At 34.3% G+C, this 27371-nt stretch overlaps 2 protein-coding genes across 2 annotated transcripts; both read right to left on the minus strand.

The window, feature by feature from the left end:
- Positions 1-1572: 1572 nt before the first annotated feature.
- On the minus strand, positions 1573-14136 carry LOC103708680 (mannose-P-dolichol utilization defect 1 protein homolog 2). The gene is made up of 8 exons (XM_008793727.3): positions 13879-14136; positions 11271-11424; positions 11059-11131; positions 10803-10869; positions 10499-10558; positions 6016-6076; positions 5004-5045; positions 1573-2226 (listed from the first exon to the last, which is right to left on the minus strand). The coding sequence occupies exons 1-8, from the start codon at positions 14029-14031 to the stop codon at positions 2120-2122; spliced, it is 717 nt and encodes a 238-aa protein (XP_008791949.1). The 5' UTR covers positions 14032-14136; the 3' UTR covers positions 1573-2119.
- Positions 14137-17722: 3586 nt separating this feature from the next.
- Positions 17723-20572, minus strand: LOC103714528 (NEP1-interacting protein 1-like). The gene is made up of 5 exons (XM_008801810.4): positions 20073-20572; positions 19131-19309; positions 18465-18548; positions 18205-18372; positions 17723-18105 (listed from the first exon to the last, which is right to left on the minus strand). The coding sequence occupies exons 1-5, from the start codon at positions 20254-20256 to the stop codon at positions 17983-17985; spliced, it is 738 nt and encodes a 245-aa protein (XP_008800032.2). The 5' UTR covers positions 20257-20572; the 3' UTR covers positions 17723-17982.
- Between the last annotated feature and the right edge of the window lie 6799 nt (positions 20573-27371).

Consider the following 27371-nt stretch of genomic DNA (forward strand, 5'->3'; position numbering starts at 1 on the left):
GGCAAATGGGTCTACAATATCTTGAATCAAACAATGATTTGAGTCATCTTTTATTTTTAAAACAAAAAAAATCTCATTCGTACTCATAACTCAAATTGGCTAATCTTGATAGAATTCGAAAGAAAATCTTTAAATATTTATTAAGCCTTCTCTAACCTCTTTTGTTTGTCTCATCTCTAATCTATTTTTAATCTCTAATCTATTTTTATTCCTTATTCTGATTCAATTATTCAAGCTATTAAAAATAATATTTACTTGTTCCAAAATTCATTATCTTTGCTTCATGAAATCATTGAGTTTAGCCATTACGTTCTAAGCCCATACTTTTATTAAAGATGAATATAGTTGGTAAACATAGTTTCTATTAAACATATCCTCTTCTAGTTAAATGATGTTGCATTAAATAGCAAAATGACTAGTACAAATAATTACGAGAAAACTAAATTTTCTTGGAGATAAATTTTAAGTTCTATACCTACTTCACCATATATCACATTATCTGATTTCTCTCATATTGGAAGATAGATTTGGTCAAAAATTTTCCAAAAATGACAAACTTCTATTTGACTAGACATTTTAGAGGCTTAAACATTCTCAAAATAAGGTCGACGAGAGACCAATAGGCCTTAAGACTAGTTGTCATGTCATAAATTTGAAAAATTATTTATTTATTAAAAAAATACTATTAACAAAAACTATATATGAAAGTTGTGGCTTCCAAAAAATTTCATAAATTACTAGTTAAATTTAAATATAGTGGATCTTCCTTCCGTCAACAAGCTAGAAAATGACAAAAAGAGCACGAAGAGTAAGAAACATCTAGTGGATTTGTCCCCCCTTTTGGACATATTTCTGAACTGTGGTATCTTTAGCTTATATATTTCTTACAGAGTCATAATTCTTCAACAAAACTTTTTATTAACTTTCAAAGAAAAATCTTCAATTTGCTTGATTTTCTCTACCGTCCCAACAATATCACTTTGACAATATTATAATTATTTTATGACATAAACTTTTATATACGATATATTATATATTAGTTTCCTATTTTAATATAGTAATATTGTTATAACAATAACAATATACAATTATAATATTGTAATATATAATTATATATATTATACCATTTCGGCAATTCCTGATTTTCTTGTAGTATTATCAGTCATCACCTATGATGCCGTATAATACATATGCTGTTATTATCCTTATATCAAGATAATAGTTATAGCATTTACGATGTATAGCATATATTATGATAATGTTTTATAATATTAATGATAATATATTATCATACTAATATAAGATAAATGTATAAGAAGTAACAGAAAATATGATTATATATATATATATGACATTTTGAAATCAAGATGCATTTCTTTCTGACTTTGGCGTTCAATTTTTATATAGAGAATATCTTTCCACGTTTTATAAATATATGTGCTTTTCAATCTTTGCCTACTACCACACGTGCTCTCTTCTCCTTTCTCAATTAGATCAAACTTCTTTCATAAAACTTCTTCAAAACAAATAACAATGAGTGTGTTGTTCTGGAATACTCAAAAGCCGATTAAATTCAAAAAGAAACATTACTTTCAATAACATACTCTAGGACATGCCATGAAGCAACTTAAAAGAAACTGCATACATTCAGAATTAAAATTAAAAGAAAAAAAGAAAAAAAAATCTGTCATTGATTTAATAACACATCAAGCCCGCCTAGTATCTCTGGAGGATAGACTAGAAAGCGTAGCATATGGCAAATACAGTGCCCATGGTTTACCCACAAAGAACATGTGATCGAGGACCAAGATCCTGGCAATTAAAATAGTTTGAAGTAGATCTCATAAACATACTCTGTTTTGAATCATGTATTTCTTTTCCTTTTGCATTCATTCTAAGGTTATCGAAGGAGTGCATTTATATAAGAAGGGTGCAGATACAAAGGGGAAGCAAGAAAACCTCCACTCTGAGAAGCCATCTTGAGAATGCCCACAGCAACCAACTACATCCGGGTGGAGATGAAAAGATGCGAGGGTGAAGATGCGTGGACTCCAGTCCTGAGACTTTGCGCAATAACAAAGGATGATATTGCAGCCCCAAGCATATAAAGTCTGATGATTCACTGTACTTTCTTCTCTTTCTTTGCAGGCGGCGGCGTTTGATACATAAGTATCTGACTTAATATGGTGCCGTTCATCACGATGCCAATGACAGAACCCAAAACCACTTTGAACAAATTAAGGGCAACAAGCATGCAGATCCACTAGCAAAAAAATGTACATGCAGAGAAGCATCTTTTTTGCATGAATTTAACTACGTAGGTTGAAAGAATACAAACGCATTGTCATGTATATACACATATATATCTCGCCAACTACCAAACAGACATCACGAAAGGCTAAATGCAACTGAAATTTCAAAACTTATAAATGGTGCAATTGAAGACAGTAATTTGATCGAGCAGTTAGAGTACAAGCAAAAAGGTAATTATACAAAAGACTGCAGACTGAATTACCAGTACAACGTAGGAAATGATGGCGAGGAGTAAAGCAATTCTACACGATAAAATATCTTATGCAATACCTTCTTTTAAGTGCAATGGGAGGGCAAGTCCCCCTGACATCATTGAGGTAATGGAATAGTGCATTGCATCTCTCACAATGTCAATTTTAACAAGAAGCAGTACAACACATTACTTGCAGGTCCATTAGTTTTAGCAATAACAGGTAGCTGGTCATTCCTGTCCCTGAAAATCTTATACTAGCCAACACTGATAAGAATCAGATCAACAAATTAGCTCCTCCAAATTGTCAAACTGCTCCAATACTTATATAACCCATTAATCCAAGCAATATCCCACTTAAGCAGTTGTTACATATGGTGATTTACCTTGTGTCCAACAAAGAGGCAACACTTATGTGCTCTTGCAAAGGAATGCGGTCTTACTCCTCAAAAATTTGCTTACTTAGGAAAAGAGTGATTCTAAATTATTTCCACGGCTGAAGAGATAAAATCCCCATATGAAACCAATACATGGACCATCACACCTAGTGCTCATGAAACATTTTTTCACTAACAAGTTTGTCTTGAATGAAAAGCACAAAATGATTAGATTGACTGCTTCAAATCATGTTGTGTCACCCTGAGGCGAAGAATAGGGTAGGGATACCTAGTGCCAATGAAGCATTTTTTTGGTAGCAAGTTTGTCTTCAATGGCAAGTACAAAATGACTAAATTGACCACTTCAAATCATGTTGTGTCACTGTGAGGATAAAATCAAAAATAGGGTAGAGACTATTATGCATTTCCATCCTTGCAGTCAAGATGGGAACAATATAACCCACACTTGCTCTATCAACTACCTTTGGCCAATATTCCAACACAACATCATGAATTCATTATAACTAAGACATCTATATGAAAAGGTAAAGAAGCATCTTCAGAAAGCCACATACCAAGGATTTAGGATCTCTAAAATATTTCCTGGGTATTGAGGTGGCAAGATCCAAAGCTAGCAATAGTTTGTCTCAAATGAAATATGTTTTGGATCTTTTGACAGAGAACGGAACACTTGGTGCATGATTGATGGATAATCCTATCAATCCAAGCATAAAGTTTATACTGGATCAAGGAGTTTTGTTACTTGACACTGGGATAGACAGAAGATCAGTAAGGAAGCTTATTTACTTTACTATTAAAAGACCAGGCAATACATTTGCAGTTAGTCTGGTCAACCAATTCATGCACTTTCCTCGAACCTCATGCTGGGACACAGTTGTTCGTGTACTGAGGTACCTGAAAGGATCACCAGGAAAATAAGCCATTGATAAACCCATTGGAAATATCTTCGTTGAACATTTTCTGAAACTGATTGGGCAGGATCTCCTTGAGATAGAAGGTCCACTACAGGGTATTTTATTTTTATTGGAGGAAACTTGGTGACTTGGAGAAGTAAGAAGCAAGGAGTTGTGGTTAAATCAAGTGCTGAGCAGAGTATAGAGCAAATGGATCATAAAGTTTGTGAACTTATGTGGTTAAAAACTTGAAGAATCAGGCTTTGTTATTGACAAACCAAGGAAAATATATTGTGAGAACCAGGCAGCGACTCATATAGTAAGTAATCCTATCTTTCATGGGTGAACGAAGCATATGGAAGTGGATTAACATTTTATTAGACAAAAAGTGGAGGAATAGAAGATTGTTACTCCTTTTGTAGCACAGGAAGTCAACTTGTTGATATTCTTACAAAGTCTCTTTGGTACTCTCACCATTACACTATTTGTTCCAAGCTGAGCATGGGAGAGATATATGCTCCACCTTGAGGGGGAGTGTTAGTTTTGTCTTTTGTTGATATTATAGTGTTTTATTTGTTATTATGGGCCTTGTTTATGGGCCAACTTATTGGAACTGATTAGATTTGACTGATTCTTTACTGCAGGGTATTTTCATCAAGTTGATATGTGTACACCCTAACACAATAAAAGAAACGTGGGTGCAAAGAGGAGGGACGACCTGGAGTTACTTCTCTTTTCTTTCTCTTTATTTCTTACTTCCTTTTTTCTTGCTGTGCAGATCTGAAATCTTCTTGCTGCTAGATTAATAAACAGACCTTGTGTCCATAGATGATGAAAGACAAAACATTTAGAGCATGGATCGATTAGTCAACATTTTGTCATGTGCCTTCAAAAACACTATTCAAGACACTATTGAGCACTTTGCATTATAAATATAAACATGAAGCAAAACAGCAAGAAAATTATAGTCATGCCACAAAGAGAATAAATAAAGAATGCTGTGCAAGTGCAGAAACCAAAGGAATGTCAAACAAATGTCATTAAAGATCAATTAGGTAGGTTGAAGTGATCCAGATATCACATATCAAAAAAGATAACATAAAAGCACTCATACTCACAAAATGATACAGCAAAACGCTACCATATAAAGCTAAAATAAGAGAAATGAGTGAAAATTATGAAGTACAAATTGAAAAAAAAAAAGGATACCACTTAACGGAGCCTTTTCCTGAATGCTAGTAAAAACTCGTACTGCAAATTAAGAAACAGAGTATTAAGTCAAGATGCCAAAAAATGTGGATTAGAAGTTTATTGACTTGAAAATGGAAACCATCTGTGCTTCAGTTAAGGCTCGGGATTAATATAATAAGAACAAGGGTTCAAATATGTTATTTGGAAAAATATTCAAGAGAAATTTGAGAATATGTTGGAACATTTGGGTAAGAAGTTAAGGTTCCTTCTCTGGTTGCTTTAGAAGTACAGGGAAAGAAAGTAAGGAAACCTTTTTTTCATTTGTTTGGAGAAAAGTTTCAATGGACAACAATAAGGAGAAAACGAAGGTCAAATTCTTTTTTTATATCCACTGTACCACTTAGTCTGCAATTTTACCACTTAGACAAGAAAAGATAAATTTCTCAATTTCTTTTCCTTTTTTCCAAATCAACCTTTATTCTCTTTCTTTCCTTCCTTTTCTTAGCAACCAAAGAAAGCCTAAGTCATATAAAGAGAATTAAAATATAGTTTATACAAAAAGAAGAATTTGATGGTGTGTTTGAGTGCACAGTAAAATCATGAAATTTTCAGAGGAAGTTAATTGAGATTACTGTTTACAATTCTATAATTTTGGGTGTATAACCTGGCAAAAAAATTTCAGAAAAGACCCAAAATAATGAAAGTGGAAATTTTCTTCGACAAGAGCTTTCAATTCATGTTTTTCTCCCCTTATCATCTTACATTTTTTCCATGTTTCTGAGCTTTTATCTTGGCAACAAACAAACAACTAAAAAATCTCACTATCACAATTTAAAAATATTAAAATTAGTCAAAAGGACCAGATCATAATTTTAAAATTAAAACCTCTAAAAAACAGATTGTACATATATTTCATGAAAAATTAAAAGCACTTGTCGTGTGCAAATTTAGTTGGTCTTAAAAAATGTATATTTTTGAAAAGATATGATAATATCAAGTTGTTTTGCTTATCAGTTTCGATGATACTGACCAACAGAACCGCCAAAGTTCATGAACGATGTTAAGAAGCTTAGTTCCCCAGTGCTCTTGTTCTGCAACAAATTAAGTCATGTCATAAACTATGAGAATAAACAAAGATTCACAAACACAACATAACCATAAGGCAAACTTCATAACTTAAGGCAAAAGAAGTAAAAGTTCTAGGATATGAAAGCAGTGATTTGTTTCATTTCAAGCATTAGATTGTCATCAATCACAAATGTGTGAAGCAATCTGTCATATGAACATTTTATGAAATGAAAGTGATGATGAGGTTATAATTGTGTCAAATTTTGATAATTCAAAAGTCTAGCGAAAAAAGTATATGATCTCATAAGGATGAAGTGTTATGGGGCATGCAAATGTTCTGTCGTTCAAAGAGTGTACATGAAAACATCTTGAGAGATTCAAGGTTTATTAATACTTTACAGGCTGAAATCTAGGGAGTAAATAATTTTGTTGAATTTTGTATGGTTTTTTTTAAGCTTATTACAAGTTCAAGTACACAAAATATGGTTTGATATATTTGCCTCAGTTATGTTTCACAACAAAGGTATGAGTTTTTTTTAAATAATTAAAGTGTAAGATTCAACTAGATAAGTCAAAGCTTCGGAATTAAGTATTCAGATGTTGATCCTTAATTATAAAACCAACAAAAATAGTCTAGGTCACAAAAGATATAAGATTAACTACAAAGTTTGATGTTAGTTTTATGTTAGCATTTCTTCATCTTACTTTTACAATGGTAACTTTCAGCATTAGTATGTGCTAACAACCTATGACACAGAGTGACGGCATTAGGAAAGATGCTCGCAATCAACTAACACAGAGAAAGAATTCGAAAATAAGGTTCAGAAGACTAGGACAAGTTATTAGTGATCCATGTACCTTTAATCTTAACATGCAAGTTGGATACTTTTGTTGGCACTAATTACAAGCATAAGTACATGTTACTACTAAAAATTTTAACATGGAATGATCTAACTAAAGTCTACATCTAATAAAGATTTAAATTAATAAATTACCGTTTAAACAAAGGCCTGATGCTCAAGGACTTTTTGACAATGTAATTTTCCAAAATCATTTAAAACATGCAACCTTTTACGATCGAAGAAGCAAGAAATCATGATGGAGATCCAAGATCATCTCATGATACATCAAAGGGCCACGGGATTTAAGATTCTTCTCAGATTTGAATTTGCTTGTCAATTAGTTGCCAATTTGCTATTTTCCTTTTATTTCTTATTAATTTAGTCATTGATAAGTTTATTTGGCATGAAAGGTTGAGACTATAAGACCTCAAACTTTAGTAGATGGATTGTGGGTCAAGTTACTGTAGTGTTGCTGCTCATGACTCTGTTCACGCCACAGGAACCATGCTTTATGGGGGCTAGTTTTGGGGTTACAAAAATTCTTAGGGTTTGTTTTTCTTATATAACTGGGTCTTACGGTTATGTAATTAGGTTTTATGCAAAAGATGAATAGAATATCAGCTCTTTTTCTCTCCTATGATGTGATGCTGTAGAAGCGTGAGGCTTGCAAACCTAGATATGAGTCCATTATCTTCTTCTATCTTTCCCTTTTCCATTTTCATGATAATCTATTTCTTTTAGTTCTTTCTAATTATATGTTTTTTCCTAGTTTTAGATAGATCCCAAATTGCTTTTCTTGACACCTAAACAGCCCACCATCTCATCATAAATTTGCTGCAAAGATCATTTGCTTGACAGCCCCTTTCAAACCCTGCGTTTCTTTGTTTTATATCTTAGCTCATCACTTAAACGCTACATGGTAGATCCTTGGACTAGATTCTGTTTAACTAATCCTTCTTTCAACTTACCTTGCTAATTCATTGATATGAAAACCCGATATGTTTCTGATGGATAGCAAGGCATTTAGCCTATTCCCAAGCACCACCAAACCCTCTTATTCCTTATTTGAGCTCTAATTTCATATTCTCTAGATTCATTACTGCATCCATTATCAATTTTGGCGACCACCCAGCTTTCATAGTTCAATTTAAATCAAATGCCAGGTTTGATTAGGATTTTTCCGAAACCAACAGATATCAGCCCAAGCCTAAACCCTCGTTGATACCCCTCCCACAGATTGTCCTACACCATCAGCTTTAGTAGTGGAGGCCATGTAAATTTGGGTGTGTCCTGGGAACATGAGATGCTAAGAATAAGGGCACGTTGGTAGGACTACTATGCCAACAGGGCCAGTACAAGTAGAGTAAAAGTTTCTACCTAGTGAAAGTACTCAACTAGTAAGGCTTCTCTATACATATTGAACCATAATGAGTTGTCAAAGCCATACACATTTCATGGTGGGACCACAAGATGAGGCTCTTTTACATTTTCCTCTGGGCTCTGCTGATATTCATCTCGTATATGTCCACAGATTGGCAATGGGGCACGAAAAGTCTAATAAAAGAGTTACAGAGAAGGATTAATATTTATCATTAGTCTTGTCAAGCATGCATAAAATGTTTATCTGGGATTTGGTGGATGTTTCTGAAAAACAAAGGGATGGTTAATGTCTCTAAAAGATAGGAGTGCCTGTAACCTCTTGTTCTAAAATATTGGAGATTCTGAAGCTGCTTATTCCATCAGCCTATCGAGCCATGTGAAATAGTCTTTGTTCCATGAAAAAATAGCACCATGCGAGTCTCCCCCTACTGAAGGAGATCCAAGTTTTAGACAAGAAGTTATGGGATAGGTTGTTTAAGGACAACAAAATCGTTGTTGGAACAGGGGTTATTTGAGCTATTGAAAGTTCTCATATGGAAGAAATATTGAGGCTTTTAAATAGCAGTGGGATTAAGGATTCTAACCCATGGCTTAGTTTGTTGGCATGAAAACTGTAACTTTAAGGTCATAGGTTCAAGCTAGAGTGACCTGCCAAAAGTCAGTCATGCTTGCAATGGAGTTACTCATGTAAACTTGAGGATGCTTAAACAAATGTACATGATATCACATACTTTATGGGTGACAAAAATCTCTCTATATGATATCCCACATATAGGTAGAAAAACTATTTACAGCCTTCCATCTACCCTGTCAATGTGGCAGAAAAAGGGAGAGGGAGCTGAGAGACTGCTGATTCAAGACTACAATATTTTTGAGATACCACAAATCATTCTCCAAAGGATTGCACAATCATATACATGGATCTAGTTGAATATCCATCACCAACTCAAATGCTAAAGTGTGATCCCAGCTTTCTCACGTCCACATTTTGGACATTCCTCAAATATCATAATTCTGTATCCATGCACCAACTAAAAATTCATCCCAGTATATGATGTACATAAAATGCAATCTATTCTCCCAATGCTAATCTTTCTTACCAGGAAACCAATTTTTCATTCAAGTAGGAGTTTCATGGGAACTAAAATGCGAAAGTGGCACAATTCTTTTCAAAAACTCTCCAAAACAAATGAGAAAAAAAGGTTTCTTTCAAGAAATATACTTACAATGGATGAGATTTATAAAGAAATGTAGCAAGGAGGAGAGACCTGATTGTTACCCTTTGCTACTCTTTATCACCTACCATAACCAAGGTCTTACATATTGTGGGATGGGGCCTGTCCTAGCTTTTCTGTGGAATAAGACACCCTACGTCCCTACACTCAAGACAGCAGGACAGTGGATGTTCCATCCCATCCTGATCCATTTCTCAACTCATTCCGTCTTGGCACTCGGGACTACCATATTCCAACCTACCATCCCACTAGGATCTAAAACCTCGGCTCTAAACTATCACTCAAAGGTCTAGAACCCTAGTCATTCAAAACAGGAAAGAGGATGAGAAAATTTTAATTAAAAATTTTTCTTAAACATATTGAAAAGATCGCCCCTTTCATTCACTTAAAGCAAGAGATTAGAGACATCAAAAGAGAAGCTTCTTCATAAATATACAGAGACTATACTTGTATGACTGTATCTATTTGTCAAATTGAACCCAAGTTGAGAAATCAGTAGGAATCCACTTAAAACAAGTTCCTTATTCCTCTTCTTTTGGTTTCCATACATTTGAGCATGTCTTCTTGCAATATATTTTTTACTTCCGTTATGATCATGATTTTCATTTCCTGCATTAGGATCTCTTTTTACGACCATTTCTATAGATTGCTTTCATATTGTTTTTAACATCTCCCTCATCGACAACTATGCTAGTAACTTCAAGAGTCTTATAACAAGAATATGTAGCCACTTCAAAACTCAAAAATTTCCTACTCCAACCGTTCAAATCTTCATCATATTTTCTTCCCTACTACCCACCTAATACTAACTCCTAGGCAGACTTAGCATTTTTCTCACTAACAATAATTATTTATCAGAAAGATTAGAGGGGAAGAAAAAGATGAAATTTTTCCAAATATACACATAGAGTAATTATAGCCAAGAGGTAGACTGACCATTGTGTCTAGTCCAACCACAAAAAAAGTGAAATTATAAAAAAAAACTTACAGTATAGTTTTTCCATATTTGTGGAACTCTAGCGAAGAAGAATATGGCATGTTGCAAAGCCTGCAAACAAATGAATGTTTATTAGACAGGACATAATAAGTAGTAAAACACACACACACACGAGCACACACACAAACACACACACACACACACACACACACACACACACACACACACACACAGAGAGAGAGAGAGAGAGAGAGAGAGAGAGAGAGAGAGAGAGCTAAATGAATCTAGCATGTGAGCTTGTTCTATACACAAGGCACATGTAACTCTGAGATGTATAGCATTGGTAGCAACTCACATATAGGGCTTCGAAAAGAATTGGGTCAATTTGCCCAGCTAATACGGTTGGTGCTAGAGCACAATATCTAACAGACCGTTACTTAAGGAAAGCAGATAACAGCACCATGATCTCCCAGAATAGAGACTGGAATTTTGAGGATTTGAATCCTGATTCCCAAAGCGTGCTATGAGTAATGAGATGTACCAATATATTTCAGCCATTTCCTAAGCAATTTCAGTGATGCAGATATCTAGATATCGGTTATGCAGGATACAGCAGAGCTCTGATCAATGTTTTGGTTCCAAGTGGCTGGGAATAGTAGTAGATAATCGCAACTAAAATTATAGCTGCAAACAAAAACCAAATAGGCATCTATTAAGGTCCATGACAAAATTAAGTTAATATTAGAATTCGAAGACAAAAAATGGTCAGACATTATATCGAATTTGTCCACCCAACATCCTTTAATTAGTAGAAAATGCATACCTTGAACTAATAGGAAGGCTAGCTCTCCATAAGCTGAAAATGGAAGCCCTTTGTGAATACAATATGACAAAGCAATTGTATAACCAATTACTTCAAGCTCAAAAGCCGCAACACTAAGTCCCCTAACACTTTTGTGCTTCAATATGATATATATCTGCAAGAACAAAAGAAGGATCAAGTGTAAGATCATGATAGAAATGGAACTATAGCATCCTAAACAACAACTGAAGCATGTCATTGAAAAGATAGTTTCCTAACTAGGACAGAAAAGCTATTCCTGTCACCAATTCAAACAACAAAGGTACAAATGAAGCCTTGACTTTGCAGAATACACATGAATGGTCATGAAACAAATTTGCATGTGATAAGATCACAACCTCATTTAAAATTACAAGTCAATGGTAAAGACAAATCATCTATACGGCCATAATGCGCTAGTATGTTAGAGGAAAAGTACATCTATAATGGGAGCAGGGAAAGTTGTATGTTCTTTCAGTCTTGCATAAACGACGACAGACTATTAGCGCTCACAATTATCTCCAAAAGTAGAAGAAACCACTATGCCAATAATAGCAGACAAATGCAATGAGCATACATATCAAGATTCCCTCCAGCAACTCAATCAGAGGTGATCGAAAGACTGCTAGCACAACAAAAAAATACTATACAGTCAAAGATAATGATAGAACCAGGTCATGAATAAGGAAGCTCAAATCTCACATGCAGAATTATTCAATATATATTTGATATTTCTCACTCATTACTGCGTACCATATTCACGATTGTAGAAAAACTGAAATGGCTATGACATTGTTTAAAAGCTGTACAAGTCTCAGTGCATGTCTAGACACCAAGCACTTAGGTTGTTTGCAATTGCCCATAAGAGGTAAACATACAATTTAATGCAAATAGCATAAGGAGAAGATTTCGTTATCCTTGGGAAGAAAACCAGTTATTCTAGATAATGGCTTCTGTCTACCCTCCTCCATACCTCAGTCAACCCCTTCTTTCTATCTCTTTATTAATTCTTGCTCTGTCTCTCTTCCATATAATCTTCAAAAGAGTAGGGGTATTGGAGGAAAACAAAAGTACCAAAGAAACTATAAAACTAGGTTATGTTCCTTGTCACTATTATAGCCAAAGACAAGAAGATTATCTGAAATTCTGTTTTAATGAATGCATTTCTTTTCCATTTTTATATCTTATCTTGTTTCTTTAAATCAATGACACATGGATTTTTGTTGATGTTCTTCTTTATCTACTTTTATCATGCAAATGCCAGATAGCTGACCAAGACATTATATGGCCTTTGATTAATAAAAAGGAACAAATATCACAAAAAAGAAAGATTGCCTAAGGGTCTAGGTTCCGATGTCCTTCCAGTATTCCTAGTTCTAAATGAACAGAGCGAATTTGTCTAAGCTGTTTGTTTTAGATTTGCTTAAGGTATTAAATCCAAATTTGATCAGCTAGAAAAGACAGGAAAAAAAGGAATGAAATGACCTGCAAAGGCAGGTTCATTTGAACTAAAAGTATATGATTGTCAAGCCTGAATGTAAAGCTGCTCCAATAAACTACAGACAATTCTTGAGAATGAAGCAAGAAAGGGAGCCATTTTTTTGGTCATCAAAACATATGATAGGGATCTGATTATGTCTTACACTTATGAATCATATGAGTTTGGCTTAATAGGTGGGCTTGAAAATCTGAAATATTCTAAATTAACTAACCTCTTGATCAAATTGGAGATCCCCCCCTTCAGCAAATTTGATCAAAAAGGCTTCAAGATGTGGTATAATGATTATTTGGTGCATTTAAACAGGAGATTTACTAAGAACCTCACTTGAATACAGGGATAGGACAAAGGACTTAGCATAAAGATGAGTTATAAATTTGAGCCTCTCACTCTAACAAGAACACGGCTACATGAAAAAGAAAAATGTCGAAATATAGATGGCACTAATTTTAAAATAATTGTTAGTCTCCAAACATTAGATAATTGAATACCTTCATTTACAAATTGTACACAGTTCAATTCAACAAATATTTTGCCATGTTCAGAATTCTGTTCATCGGATCGCACAACAGAACAATGTCCCTGATCCGAGATTATAAAGTATATGGGCTCCATAGATTCTTGAACCTCTTCCACATGCAGCCGGATTGGTTACAATCCCTTGTGCTTTTAATTCAAAAAAAAAAAACAAGAAGATCACGAGATCCACTCAAGAAGCGTTTAATTGAAGGAAAGAAAACATATATATCATTTTTTTAATAATTTAAAACAAGGTCAAATTTGAGCACTCTCCTATCCACTTCAATCGTTGGAACGAACGTTTTAGCGCAATCAAAACAGGAAAGTAATTCTTTATTTTAAAAACACCTAATTTCTTCTCTGAAGGCAAGAAAATTAGATCAAATCCAAGAAAACAAGAAAAAAAAATATGACACTTTTTCGGTAATCTTCAAGAGCATGAAACCGACGGCCAAGATTACATTTTGAGCACAACTTCCGATTCTTGAGAAGAGTATCCCCAATTGCAACCCAAGAATCCGAACAGGGGGGCAAGAGGAATAGGAGATCGGGACCGGGTTAGGGTTTGGGGACCTGGGGGAGTTTGACCGTGGTGGAGGCGGCGACGATGCAGTAGCCGAGGATCTTGGAGATGAGGGGAAGGAGGCAGTCCTTCTCCGGGAACTTCCCCGCCGTCAGCGACGCCAGCACGCAACCAAAATTTATGCCCAATATTTCCATTTCCATCGCTCTCTCTTTCTCTTCTCCGTTCGCTTTTGCCTCTCCGGCGAGACCGAGGAAGGAAGGAGGGTTGGTTATGGCGTTGCAGCGGGGTTTTTGGGAATAAAGTTGCTTGTATATTTTATTTTATAAAAACTGTGTGATTTTTTTTTCAGTGCATCAGGGACCGTCCAGAGGATTGATTTTAGGTGGGGTACAGGAGATGTACGCAGAGTTCTTTCCGTAAAAGAAAATTTTACTTAAATAAACTTGGTTACTCTTAGCATCCGCTTGGCTCGCAAGTAGTTGAAGCAGAAATATTTTCCTTGAGAAGTTGATGGAGAACCCATATGATATTTGTTTTTAAATTAAGTATTTATTATTTTTTAAAAATATATATATGAAATATCTATTAGATATTTGATAAAAAAATTATATCCATTCTATCTACAAATTTAAAAATATTTTAAAAAAGTTAAATTTTAGCTGGTAGGAATTATATTTTTTTCAAATTTTCAGAAAATTAGATTTTTCCGAGTTAAGCATGAATTTTTGTTTTTCATGAAATATGGAAACTTAATTCTATAGAAAAGCTACTTTTTCATATCTTTCTTTGAAAATTCCATCTAAATATAAGGCATTTCTTCATTTTTCAATTAACCATACTTTCTCTCTCATCTTCTAGCAAACCAATTGAGTCCTCAAGTAGGTTTCCAACCGGATTCGATCAAGTTTAGATTGAACGATAGAATCCTATATTCATAATCCGAACATTAAATGTGATTTACTACCACTAAAATACTTGTATACAATAAATTATATAATTTGAAAATTTTAGACTATGCTTCAAGTGATCAAAAAATTAGACAGTTTAAATAACACGAAACAATATATGGGCTATGAAACTTTAAATGATATGATTTTTTATGTATAAATAATTTGAGATAATAGATCACATCCAACAGCTTGGGTCATCGACATAAGACTTCATCGTCCAATTTAGATTTGACCATATTTAAATGAAGATCTACTTGAGTGCAGCCAAATCTATGTCTAATTAATATGCCCAAAATCACGTAGACTTGCTTGACGCCTAATGGGAGGCTTTCCTTTTTATACACTGTTAGTACACAAGGAGCATTTGGAGGATGATTAAAAGTAAGATGGGCAGGCCATCAACAATTACCTTCAAGGGGAAAGAATGCAAAAGAGAACAAGGTTAAAAGACAACAAAAAGCATGAGCAAAGTTTGGAGATGAAAGGAATTTCCAGGTATTTCTAAACAAGAAAACTTCTTCTATACTGATGAGAAGCTTCTGCGATCAACTATATGCGGCTAAAGTTGTAGTGAGACATGATATAATTCTAAGTAGCTAAGACTCTTTTGTAATCTCCTAACTTCTGTAATTCTTTGTAACTTCCAATAAGTTGGTGCGAGGTCATCCTCTCTTTTTCTCGAAAAAATAAGAGAGAGAAAAAAAAAGCATGGAGCAGCAATTAACCCTATATCGTTTGTATCTATCATGAAGATTGTCATGCTCATAAAAATATTTAGTCCCATACATCATGTGAGTCTTTTTGCTTGTTTCCTAACAAGCTTGACAACAACGATAACGCTACGGGGTGAAAGTAGATAGTATAATTTGTGCGATTTTTAAAGTTGGTTAAATTATTAATCATCATGTCACGAGAAAACATAACTAGTAAATAATCTCCACCTCTCTATAATTAACTTAAATACAAAATTTTCATATCATGAATCATTGATACATGGCTTTATATGGAGCTGAAATGAAGATACCGTCAATATATAACTTTACAATTTCAAGATCAATTTTAAAATTCCAGAAAATATTTCTATCAAATTAGTTCTGCATGCTCGTGTCTAAAGAAGGGTCACTTAACTCATTATTTCTTCCGCATGGAATGCACATTTCCATAAAATTCTTCACATCAGAACCAAGTTTTATAGCCACCCAGGGTCTCTTTCAATACCACAATTTTCTAAAGAGAACTAATAAAAAATTCTCGATTAGTTTCTAACGAATACTATTATCTCCGATTGATCGACTCTTCGATCATTTAATTATTGAGAGGTTGCCATAGGACTATGATGCTGTTGCTGCATCACTCCTGCCTTAATTTCTTGCTCTTCGTTACTTCCTGTTAATGGGGCTTCCCCTGATCAAACTTGCTCCCTTCTTCTTCTTCAAGTAGGTGGAGGTTTTTTTGAGCCCCTCCCTTTTTTTTAATCTTCTCAAGAAAGTAAATAAAACTAATATATATGTACATATATCTATATAATATTAATTTGAGGGTGCATTAACTCAACACCAGGGGAAACTGACATGGTGACATGCACATTTACACCTGCTTCAATGATGTATTCATGATTGCAGACTGGCCATCAACTTCTAAACATGAATACTTAAAACCATTGACCCCTTTCATGGAGAAGGATGGCCGGGTGAAATTTTGGGACCAAGAAAGGAGGAGATAGAAGGCAAAGCTTTTGAATTTGCTAGATACATTAGAGCCTCCTATATAAGATCATATAGGTGTATGTTAGATAAATCTTGAATATTTATACAAGACCAAAAGCTCTTTCCTTTTATTCGAAATGAAAAGCCGAACTCACTGGCGAGAGAACCTACTAGACTAGACTGATCGCTGCTGAAAGTAGAGATGAGGAGTAGCCTTCCTGGTCGAACATTAAATAATATCTTTTAGTTAGTGTTTTTTGGATGAAATTTTAGATTATGACAAACAGTATCAGAGTGGGTCCAGCCTATAAACCTATATAAAGTAGAAAATACTATAGCATAAATATCTTTGGACTAACCAAGAGTTGACAGTGATATTTACAATTTAATTTTCGGTTCTTTTGATTGGATTTAAATAGATTTAGGTTGTTAGCCTAACGAAAAAGAGGCTAGAGCTTAAAAAAAAAGTATATGAGGATTTGTACATATGTGTATTAAGTTCCATATCGGCCATAAACTGAGTAAACGCTCAATATTTATATAGAATTAAGGAATCTAAATAATACCTTCCGACTAGTCTTTTTAGATGAGTTTTTTTATCATAACAATTTATAAATAGATGACTGTGAGTTTAGAGAGGGCAGTGCATCACTATTAGTTCATAAAATAGAATTTTTTATATCAATACAGTTATTTTAGGATTTGTCTTATAAAATATATAAATAGAATTGATGAAGAATTACTAAACTTTAGTGATAAAAGCAACTAAAAAGATAAGAAAAAATCAATTATGGCATACAAAATATGAAAGCCCCGCCATCCCACAATTAATACTAACAAGGCTTACTCTTTTTTCTTGAGAACCAGGTGCGCTACTCTTTCCTATTACTTTAATAAATCAAAACCAATCATTTTGATGAAAGCCTGAAACCAACTTGAATGTTTCTTTCACATGTCTATACAAGCCGAACACTTTCTTCAATGATTCAATTAATACAATTCCAAATTTTCCTCATTCCTAATCATTTGTAACTATAAATTTCATACTATTTTCCAACATTTACTTTGACATAATATTCTCTTTAAGGCTAATATTATAATCCATACTTCCCTGGATTCCCTGTTTTTAAGATGGGGGAAATGCTAAAAACAAATTATACATGAAATAGTTAGCTGAAATAAGCGGCAGGCAAAAATGTTAAAAATTGTTAATCTACAAATTAATATATCTATAATAAAAAAGAGTCCAAGACCATATCTTTTAATAGATATATAGATATCGTAAAGGAAGCAGAGCTTCATTTCATAATCCACAACTCTCTAGCCCCGGAAAAGGGGGAAAATAACAAGACATGTGTAAAAGAATTAGAATAGCCCTAGATGTATAGCATCTCACATACATCCATCCATACATACATATATACATACACACATACATATATATGTATGTATATATGTATATATAATTATATATGTGTGTAGGTTTGTATTCCTTCTAAATATCCCTTCTGCATAGAGGGCAAGAACCATGTCTAGTAAGCCAGTTATCTATGCATGGTAAATGGAATATGTGCCGACACTTAGGCAAGCTCCTCGCCGTCTCTCCAATTTGGAAGTCCTGCAAAGGAAATCCAGTCACTTAGTCACCACTAATTAGGAAGCTAACTCTCAATTAAATTACCACAGATCCAAATAATTTACAAAGATGAATCCTAACCTGCAGGCACACTGAACAGCAGATTCTATCACCTGAGGCATCCACATTGTCATCTGAAGTAATTTTAATCTTTGGAAGCTTGTCTACAGAATCCTCCGACATTCCCCCGGTACCTCCAGTTTCAAAGAAATCACGAATCTCAATGTAGGGTGAATCCATAGCACTCATCTGCACTCAAAGAACAACCAGAATTGTACAAGGTAATATAACAGCTGTTCTTCATTTCAATTGCTAGAATTCAGCTCCAAACAAGTGGGTACCTGACTCTGTACTGCACTTTGGACAGCAGGTCCAACCTTATCTCGAACAAGCCTTCCACTCAAAAGACTAGAGATGATGTCCATCTGTTAAGAATCAAATTATAACAAAATGTTCAAATGAATATCTAATAACAAGCCTTGGCTTTGAATCAACCTTCCTTCTAAGGTGAGGCTTTAGTATGACATAAGCAATTCTCTCTCTCAAAAATAAAGGTGGACTTGAACAATGTTAGAGCTTGTGTATTGCTGAATTAGATGAATCATGCTACCATTTAGTTTGCAAATACAAATAGGTTGCTCTCATATAAATGTTAAATTTTTTCAGCCTTTTTACTCTTCAAAGACTCGCTTGAATGCTTTCAACCTACTAGAACAATGTTAGAGCTTGTGTCTTGTTGAATTAGAGGAATCATGCTACCATTTGGTTTGCAAATACAAATAGGTTGCTCTCCTATAAATGTTTCATAATTTCAGCCTTTTTACTCTTCAAAGACTCACTTGCATGCTTTCAACTTACTAGAACAATGTTAGAGTTTGTGTCTTGTTGAATTAGAGGAATCATGATACCATTTGGCTTGCAAATAAAAATCAGTTGCTCTCCTATAAATGTTTCATAATTTCAGCTTTTTTACTCATCAAAGACTCACTTGAATGCTTTCAACCTACCAAGTATAGGATACTCCAAATCCCTGATTCATTGGAATTCCAAAGATCAAGAGATGATTCGACAGTCTCGATTGAGAAAACAGCTCCAGAAATAGCCCCAATTCCAGCACCTCGGAATAATCCACTCTCAGTCGCTAGGCCGATCAAAGCACCCGTCACAGCCCCTACGAATGAACCAACTGCACAAAAATAAAAGGAAAAACAACTATCAGCTAATGCTTCACAAAGCATTTGCAACAATTCTCATTGACCTCCACTGTGTGCAAAATGTAATTGGAGCTTAAATAGCTTTGCAAATAAAACAAGTAAAGAAAAGAGAGGAAAAAGAAGAAAGAAAATGTTACAAGACCCAGAGAATGGCAAACAAAGCAAGTTGTGAAGAAAATTGCATTACCCTATGAAACAATAACCATGAAATCAACCAAGGAAAAGAAAGATTGCAGCATTCTGGGTACTCTGCTCCCAGTTTATCTTTTGATCAATTGGTTTGGTTATTCTGAGAACTGGATTCTGGTTTGGAATATGTTGTTATTGATTTCATTACCTCATTGAAAATGAATTTAATAGGCTTTGCCTATCCTTCCTCCCAATAAATATATATATATATATATATACATGGCAAATAGACCATCTAACCCATCAAAAATTAACAAATACTCACATTAGAAATCAAAAATCTGATATACATTAAAACAACAAACCACTTTATCAAAGATTCAATCAGTGCTGATCCTGCTCCGATGTCAGAAATTTCAGGTAAGTAAAAAAGACAGAACAGAAAAATACAACAGAGTAACAAGAACCAAAAGGAAGTCCCTACAGCATCACCAGCTTAAAAAAATCCCATGACAGCTATACCAACAAGCCATACACCATTGGTATGAACAAAGTGCAGGAAAAAAAAAACAGAGGAGAGAGAGAAAGAGAGCGAGAGAGACCAACCTATGGCAAAAACACAGGTAACTATAGCACAGATCACCCTTCTAACCATCTCAGAAACCATGGAGCTGTAGCTACCACCTCCTCCTTCTCCCCAGGTCCCAGAAGAAGTAGAAGAGGAGGAGGAGGAGGAGGAGGAAGAAGAAGAAGAGGAAGCAGTAGTAGAAGAAGGAGTAGAGAAATCCATGTCAAGGGGTAATTGAGAACGAATCAAGCCAAGGCGGAGGTATTGAAATAGATTTATAGAAGTGGAGAAAAGGAGGAAGAGGCGGTTGGTTTCCAAGAAGAAGAGGAAGGAACGGAGGAAAAGTAGCCCGGGAGAGGGACACAGCGAGGAAAGAAAGAAAAGGCCAGCTGCGCATTTATTGTAGGTTGTGTGCGAGTCATAGACATCGGTGACGCTTTCAACTGCAGCTTTTTGTATTCGTATGGCCGTCGTCTTTTGCGAGCGTGGACTGTGGAAGAGGAAGGAAGGAAGCTTCCGTTGGACCTGGACAAAATGGCTTGAAGAGGCCAATTGCCTTTGGCCTTGGCTTGGGATGAGGCACCACCCCGCCTTTGGCACGGACAAAAAGAAGAGGATCACATAATGACCGTAGGAACTAATCACAAAGTGACCTTCCATTTACCACTAGAACATCCTACCAAACCAAAGGGATATTGACACCTAACTTAGATGGGATGGAAGGGTACAAGGATGCACGGGAAGTTGGTGGACTTTCCCCTCCTGGGAGAAACCAATACGTACTACGTATGAGAATCAATAATGGCCAAAGGTGGCAAAGCAGGTAATAAACAGAGACAGCTCGGGGAGGGTAAAGTTAGTGCTTTTCTCATGAAAAATTTAAGAGGTCTCGTTTGGTTAGAACGAAAAGTATGATCAACCAAAAAAAAAAAAAACTTTATATTTGATTAAAATTTAAAATAAATAAATAATATTTTTTATGAAAATAAATTTTAATATTTTATAGGAAAAAAATCTACGTGGAGTATAGAAAAGAATGTTCATTTGTTGAAAATTAAAAATAATTAAGATGCACTTAATTTTTTAGATAGAATAAGATAAAATTTAATTGAACATATAAAATTACTTTTCTAAATATCATATATTCATATGTCAGTATAAAAAAATAATTTTTTTTTAAGAATAAATGAGTTCAGAACGAGAAATGAAAGTAATTCTAGTTGGTAGATGGTACCTTAGGGGTCCAACTGTCAAAGCTACATGCAAAAGCTAGCTATAACTATATTTTAGTACGTGCTCTGTCTTTTCTTCGACTTTCTCACTTTGTTGACAAAACTTGCACTCGGAAATAAATGGAGACAGCTCATGGAAGGTAAAGTTTACTTCTCCCAGGGAAAAGTTTAGAATGAGATGTGGGAGTAACTCTAGTGGGTGGATCGTATTTTCTATAGTTATAGCAGGGGTCCAAACTAGGGAAAAGCCGGCTGTAACCATATTTTAGCATGTTCTCTTTGTTTCTTCTTCAACTTTCTCATGTTGATGACAAAACTTGCATTGGGAAATAAATAGAGACAGCTCATGGAGGGTAAAGTAAACTTTTCCCTGGGAAAAGTTTAAAATGAGAAGTGAGAGTAACTCTGGTGGTTGGATAATATTTACTATAGTCATAGCAAGAGTCCAAGCTTGGCACAAGCTAGCTATAACTATATTTAAGTATGTGCTCTCTGTTTCTTCCTCAACTTTGTCACTTTGGTGACAAAACTTGCATTGGGAAGTAAATAGAGACAGCTCATAGAGGGTAAAGTTTAACTTTCCCAAGGAAAAGTTTTGAATGAGAAGTGAGAGTAACTCTAGTGGGTGGATCATATCTTCTATAGTTGCAGCAAGAGTCCAAGCTTGGCAAAAGCTAGCAATAACTATATTTTAGTATGTGCTCTCTCTGTTTCTTCTTCAGCTTTCTCACTCTAGTGATAAAACTTACAGTGTTTTGTGACCTAAACGATGCACACAAGTTAAGACAAGAGAGTAGATGGGCATTCGTAACATTATAAATCAGTGCAGTTTTGCAGTGTGACAAGTTTAGTAAACCCTCTCAGTAGAATATTATATTATGAGGTTGGTGACAAAACCAAGGTTCTTCCATCGGACTTCATGCTGCCGACAGGACTTGTTCAAACTTCAAACCATTGTTTAACTTAGAGCAGTTTCATGCATTGACCAATCCCATAAGAAAGAAACAAACATTATATTTTATTTAGCTTATCTTTGCAGGCACAAATAAGAAAGTTAACAAAAGTCGTTGCTCTAATATGATCTGTCCACAAGATTTTTCTGGATTAATATGAAATATATCAAAGAAATTGTTTCATTAGATGGATATTGGCAGCAACTAGGCAGGCAAGATGGGGAATATATTAATATGTCATGCTTATTGACTGCGAAAAGTTTTTGTTATCTTGTCTTGAGAGTATATAATAGAGGATTAATTAATGGAAGTGGGTTATATTTGGCATTGGGGGCACAAATATAGAAGCTTGCTCTAGAGCATATCAGAGACTGGCATAGTTTACCAAACTCTATAGGTGGCTTCAAAGAAAACAATCTCCACAAGTACTGTACCTTGAAGTAATGGAGGACTAGGGTCTAGATGAACAGGAAGATAAACAAGGAACCTCATGGTGAATTATAGATTTGATGTTGGGGACTCCAAGAAACTGAGATTTCTCTTTGGTGTCTGCGCTGAGGAGATTAGAGATAAGACTTGTATGTGATTACCGATACTTAATGAAGCTTCATGAAGCATATAACTTGATTAAGGTAATGAGTCGACAGATTTTTCCGAAAAAATTCTGAATGGTATGCTCTTGGCTTTTGATGTGCAAAGAGATTGCAGTGAAAGCCATGCATAGATTCTAAGTTAAAAAAAAAAAAGTCATGCATAGATTTGTGCAAGGACAGAAATTTATGGCGCATATATAGTCTACTGACCAAACTTTAACGAAGTTAATTATTGCTAAACATATATATGATGAAAGCCTTGGATTCTCTCCTTATGTTCGCCATGTTATATGTTTGTGGACATGCAAATCATAAAAAGTAAGTCCCCTTCTAATCTGAAAGACTGTGAATTATGATGTTGATTGAAGATTTTAAATGGTTTAAAAATCAGGTGTGATGGCTCATCAAACTTTATGCAAACACTTGTGCTACTGAAGAATTAACTAATGAATCATGATCGCAAAGTAGGTTGTCCTAATCAGCCCCTCCTTTCTAAAAATTAATGTTTCCTCTCTTTGAAGAAGAGTAATGTCTATCAAATTAGCTTCCTTTACCTGCGTTTTCTCTTTGAAAAGTTTTAGATGTCTCCATGTAAGTCTGTTTTTAATTGAAGCCATCAACGATGTGACCGAGTCCCACTTGTCTTGGGGGGGATGCAACTTAATCTGCAATTTGGGAAGATGGTTGGTATTTATTGCAATCCTAAGGATATGTTTGGTTGCAAGAAAAATCATCTTGAAAACTTATACCAAAAGGAAATCTCATTTTTCATGTCTTTGTTTCGCTAGAGAATTAATAAACGTAGAAAACTTATACTTGGATCTCTAGCCAAGTTTTATTTTCCATTGAAAAGCATTAGTTTTTTGGTTTTCATTTCCATAGATCTCTAGTAATAATCTGCAAACTCTAGATAACTCTTTCTCAAGGAAATATATATCCCAAAAGAATTTTTTCGTTTTGCATACCACACTGTAAGTGTCAAAGGCTTCAATATCTCCAAATTATGGGGTCTTTTCGGACCATCATTTTCTTATAACAAAAATAATGGCCCCTATATTTTGCCTAATTCATTGAGTTATAGCTATATAATAGAATAGATAAGATGATTAATTATTTAAGGCCTTATATTTCGTGTGTGTTCTTGGATACATCCACAAGTCTCCTAGGATACATCTGGGACCCATGAATTGAATTGACAAGGATGGATGGCATGTGAAACTTATCAATTAGCATCAAGTTTCCTTTCAGGAATGGCATCGCATGAGAGTTACTAAATGCTTTGCAGGGAAGCAAAGCCCCTCGCAAGTCACAGGAAATCCCTTCCCAACTTTGGTTGTCTCCTTCAGCATTCTTCTATTGATGTGCATGGAGGAGGACATGGAAAGCTTCTCTCTTTAATTTCCACTCACGGCCAGACCAGAGATCTCCGGACTTCAAATCAAGGTGACTGTAGGCACTTATCCCATTGGATTTTTTTGCATGGATACCTTCTACATATCGAATTTTGCATGGATATACTTCCAAAATTAATATTTACATATGTACCCTCATAAAACTCTGTTATTACACAAATGCTCCTAATATAACTATTGTTCTAACGGTATTAAGAAAAATCATATTTATATTAATTAAAAATAAAATAAAATTTTAGAATTATGCTATTGTCTCTGTCTTTTTCTTTTGTCATCGGGGTTGCAATCGCGATCCCATATAAATGTTTCTGTTTCCACGTCTACCCATTAAGGGTTTTTTAGTTATTTTAATATAGAATCGTTAATTTTTTAACGGCGTTAGATGATATGGGGACATATGCAAAAATAAGAATAAAAAAAAGATAGAATAACAAAACAAGTATTTGAAGAGGGTATACATGTAAATATTAATTTGAAAGGATATTCATACAAAATTCGATATTTAGGAGGGTATTCATGCAAAAAAATCCTATCGCATTATATAAAAGACCCCCACAAAAGCTGTATTTACTGTTATATAACTGCTATAAGGGTTGTTATTTATTATTCATAATGCTTTATTTCAAATTTTTAATGTTGAAGTAATGACTGCTAAAAAATGACTTATATACTGATATTATTTTCAGATAATTGTTTGTTTAATGGAAATCATTAGATTTCAGATGGTACATGCTATCTTGGAAAGAAATTTACAACAAAAAAAAGTTGAGTATCGAAAAGGAGTATTGTTTTATTTAAAAGGATTTTTTACATGAATATTCTTCTAAAAATTTAAATTTGCATAAATACCCTCTTAAAATTTATATTTATTTCTATAACCTCATAAAATACTATTTTTGGACAGATACCCTTAATATAACGATTCTTCCAACATCGTTAATAAAAACTATATTTATTTTAATTAAAAATAAAATTAAATTTTGAAATTACTTTTTTGTCCTCCATCGTGATCGTTTTATAAATGTTTCTTTTTGCACATCTACCCATTAAGGGTATTTTAGTTATTTTAATTTGAAATAGTTAATTTTTTAACGATGTTAGATGGCATGGGTACATATGTAAAATAAAAATAAAAAAGAACAGAATACCAAAGGCTTACTCCCATTTCTCTCTACTCTACTCTATCTTTCGTCGCCGGTTGGTCTGGGGATCAGGAGGTTTGGGTGGAGGGGCAGGGGCGAAGAGCGAGGAGTCAGAAGTTCAATCGGATCGATGTTGGGCGGTTTTGTTTTTGGAAAGAGCTCGAAGCACAAGAGTGAGAGCGGTGAAATTTCGAACCGGTGGTCCTTAGATAAGGGAGTGCTTTTCAAGCACGACTGGTATAAGGCTTCGCCGTTTGAGAACCCTGATCCTGATCCTAGCTTTCACTCTTTGGGCTTCTAGTCTTGGATGAAACAGTAGAATAGCAAAACAAGTGTTTTACGAGGGTATATATACAAATATCAATTTTTGGATGGTATTCATGTAAAATTTGATATTTAGAAGAATATTCATGCAAAAAAAATTATTTTCTTAAAAAAAGTACATATACAAATAGCAGCTATTATTATTTGCAGCAGTACAATAGACTGCTATTTTGTTTTATATACATAATGTAAGGCAGCTTCAAAATGATTTGAGCCTTTTGAAGATGGTTTATGAGATGAGAGGGTTTTTGATGCCGAGTTCCTTTTTATCTTTCGCCGAATCATGTGGTTGATGATGATGAGAATTTTTATTTTCTACAAAAAAAAAAAAGGGGAAGAAACATGAGCTGGCTCAAGATGAAAGGTACAACGGAAGCCAAGTCAATGTCCAATTAATAATTTTCAATAATAAAATACTGGACAAGAAATTTTTAGTTGGTCTTTAAAGAAAAACAGATTTAAAAAGATAATTTTCTCATTGGTGAATGAATTGCACTATTAAAATCTGACCCAAATTCTTGAGCTAGTAAATGGATTGACTCATTGGTATGAGAAAATGATGGGTGTTATTTGGGTTATTAAGAGAGAACATAGAGAAGCCGATAGGCAAGAGAGAACCTGAATTTTTTAACTACTAGGTTGGTAGGCCCATAAATACATGAATCTGGACTCTTTTTTAACACTATCTTTCACATGTTGAGTCTCATAAGATGGATCATATTGATTGGCAAGTGGGAATTGAATGTAAAAACATCCATAGGCAAAAGGGACAGCTAACTCTATGACCATATTAAAGTCTAACCAAAAAAATGTAAACCAATGGATGGATAGACCCATAAGTATATGAGATCAACAAAAGTTTGTAAACTATCGAGTCTGGAGCAGTTCTTTTTCTTTAATACCCCCTCTTTCATATTTAAGCTAAAAAAGATAGGTTTGAGCTAAAATGATAGGCATCATGTTGATTCGGAAAAGAGCCTCATCTCTTGCTTGTTAATCCACATGTGGCAGCTCAAGAGCGATTGAGAAACAATCTCATATCAGATAAGTTAATGACTCTAGTTGGTCACGTATACGCTTGATCGAGATTTTGAATATTACCGGGGAACCTATACCATTTCTCCACTAATGTTGAAACTAATATATTCCAAAAAAAAATTGAAATAACCATTGATATTGAAACATACAGCTAGTATAGTGCCATTTGAATGTATCAACATTGTTCGGTATGATCGATATATTTAGATACAGTTGTTTCGGCATTCTGGCATCTATATTGGTGCTTGTTTTGCATGAAAACGGTCTGATATTATTTACATTATTCTATTTCAGTGATTTTTGAAACTATACTTTTGAATCTATCGACTTACTAGTTTAAATGTTTGGATTGAACTTTAATATACATAAATTTTGAAAATAAGCTACACAATTCTCATCGACTCTAAGAAAATAGATCTAGTGGTTTTGTAAAAAGTTATTCATAAACTTTGAATATATATATATATATATATATATATATATATATATATATATATATATATAGATCACAAATTTTGAAAATAAATTATACAATTTTCTTATAATAGTATGAGTGAGTGAATTTTTTGAAAAAAAGAAAAAGGTATGAGTGAGTACTCCAACGTAAAGTGCCTAGGGTATTATCACAATAGATGGAGGAAAA

Source organism: Phoenix dactylifera, chromosome 2, assembly GCF_009389715.1.
Source record: "Phoenix dactylifera cultivar Barhee BC4 chromosome 2, palm_55x_up_171113_PBpolish2nd_filt_p, whole genome shotgun sequence".
Lineage (NCBI taxonomy): Eukaryota > Viridiplantae > Streptophyta > Magnoliopsida > Arecales > Arecaceae > Phoenix > Phoenix dactylifera.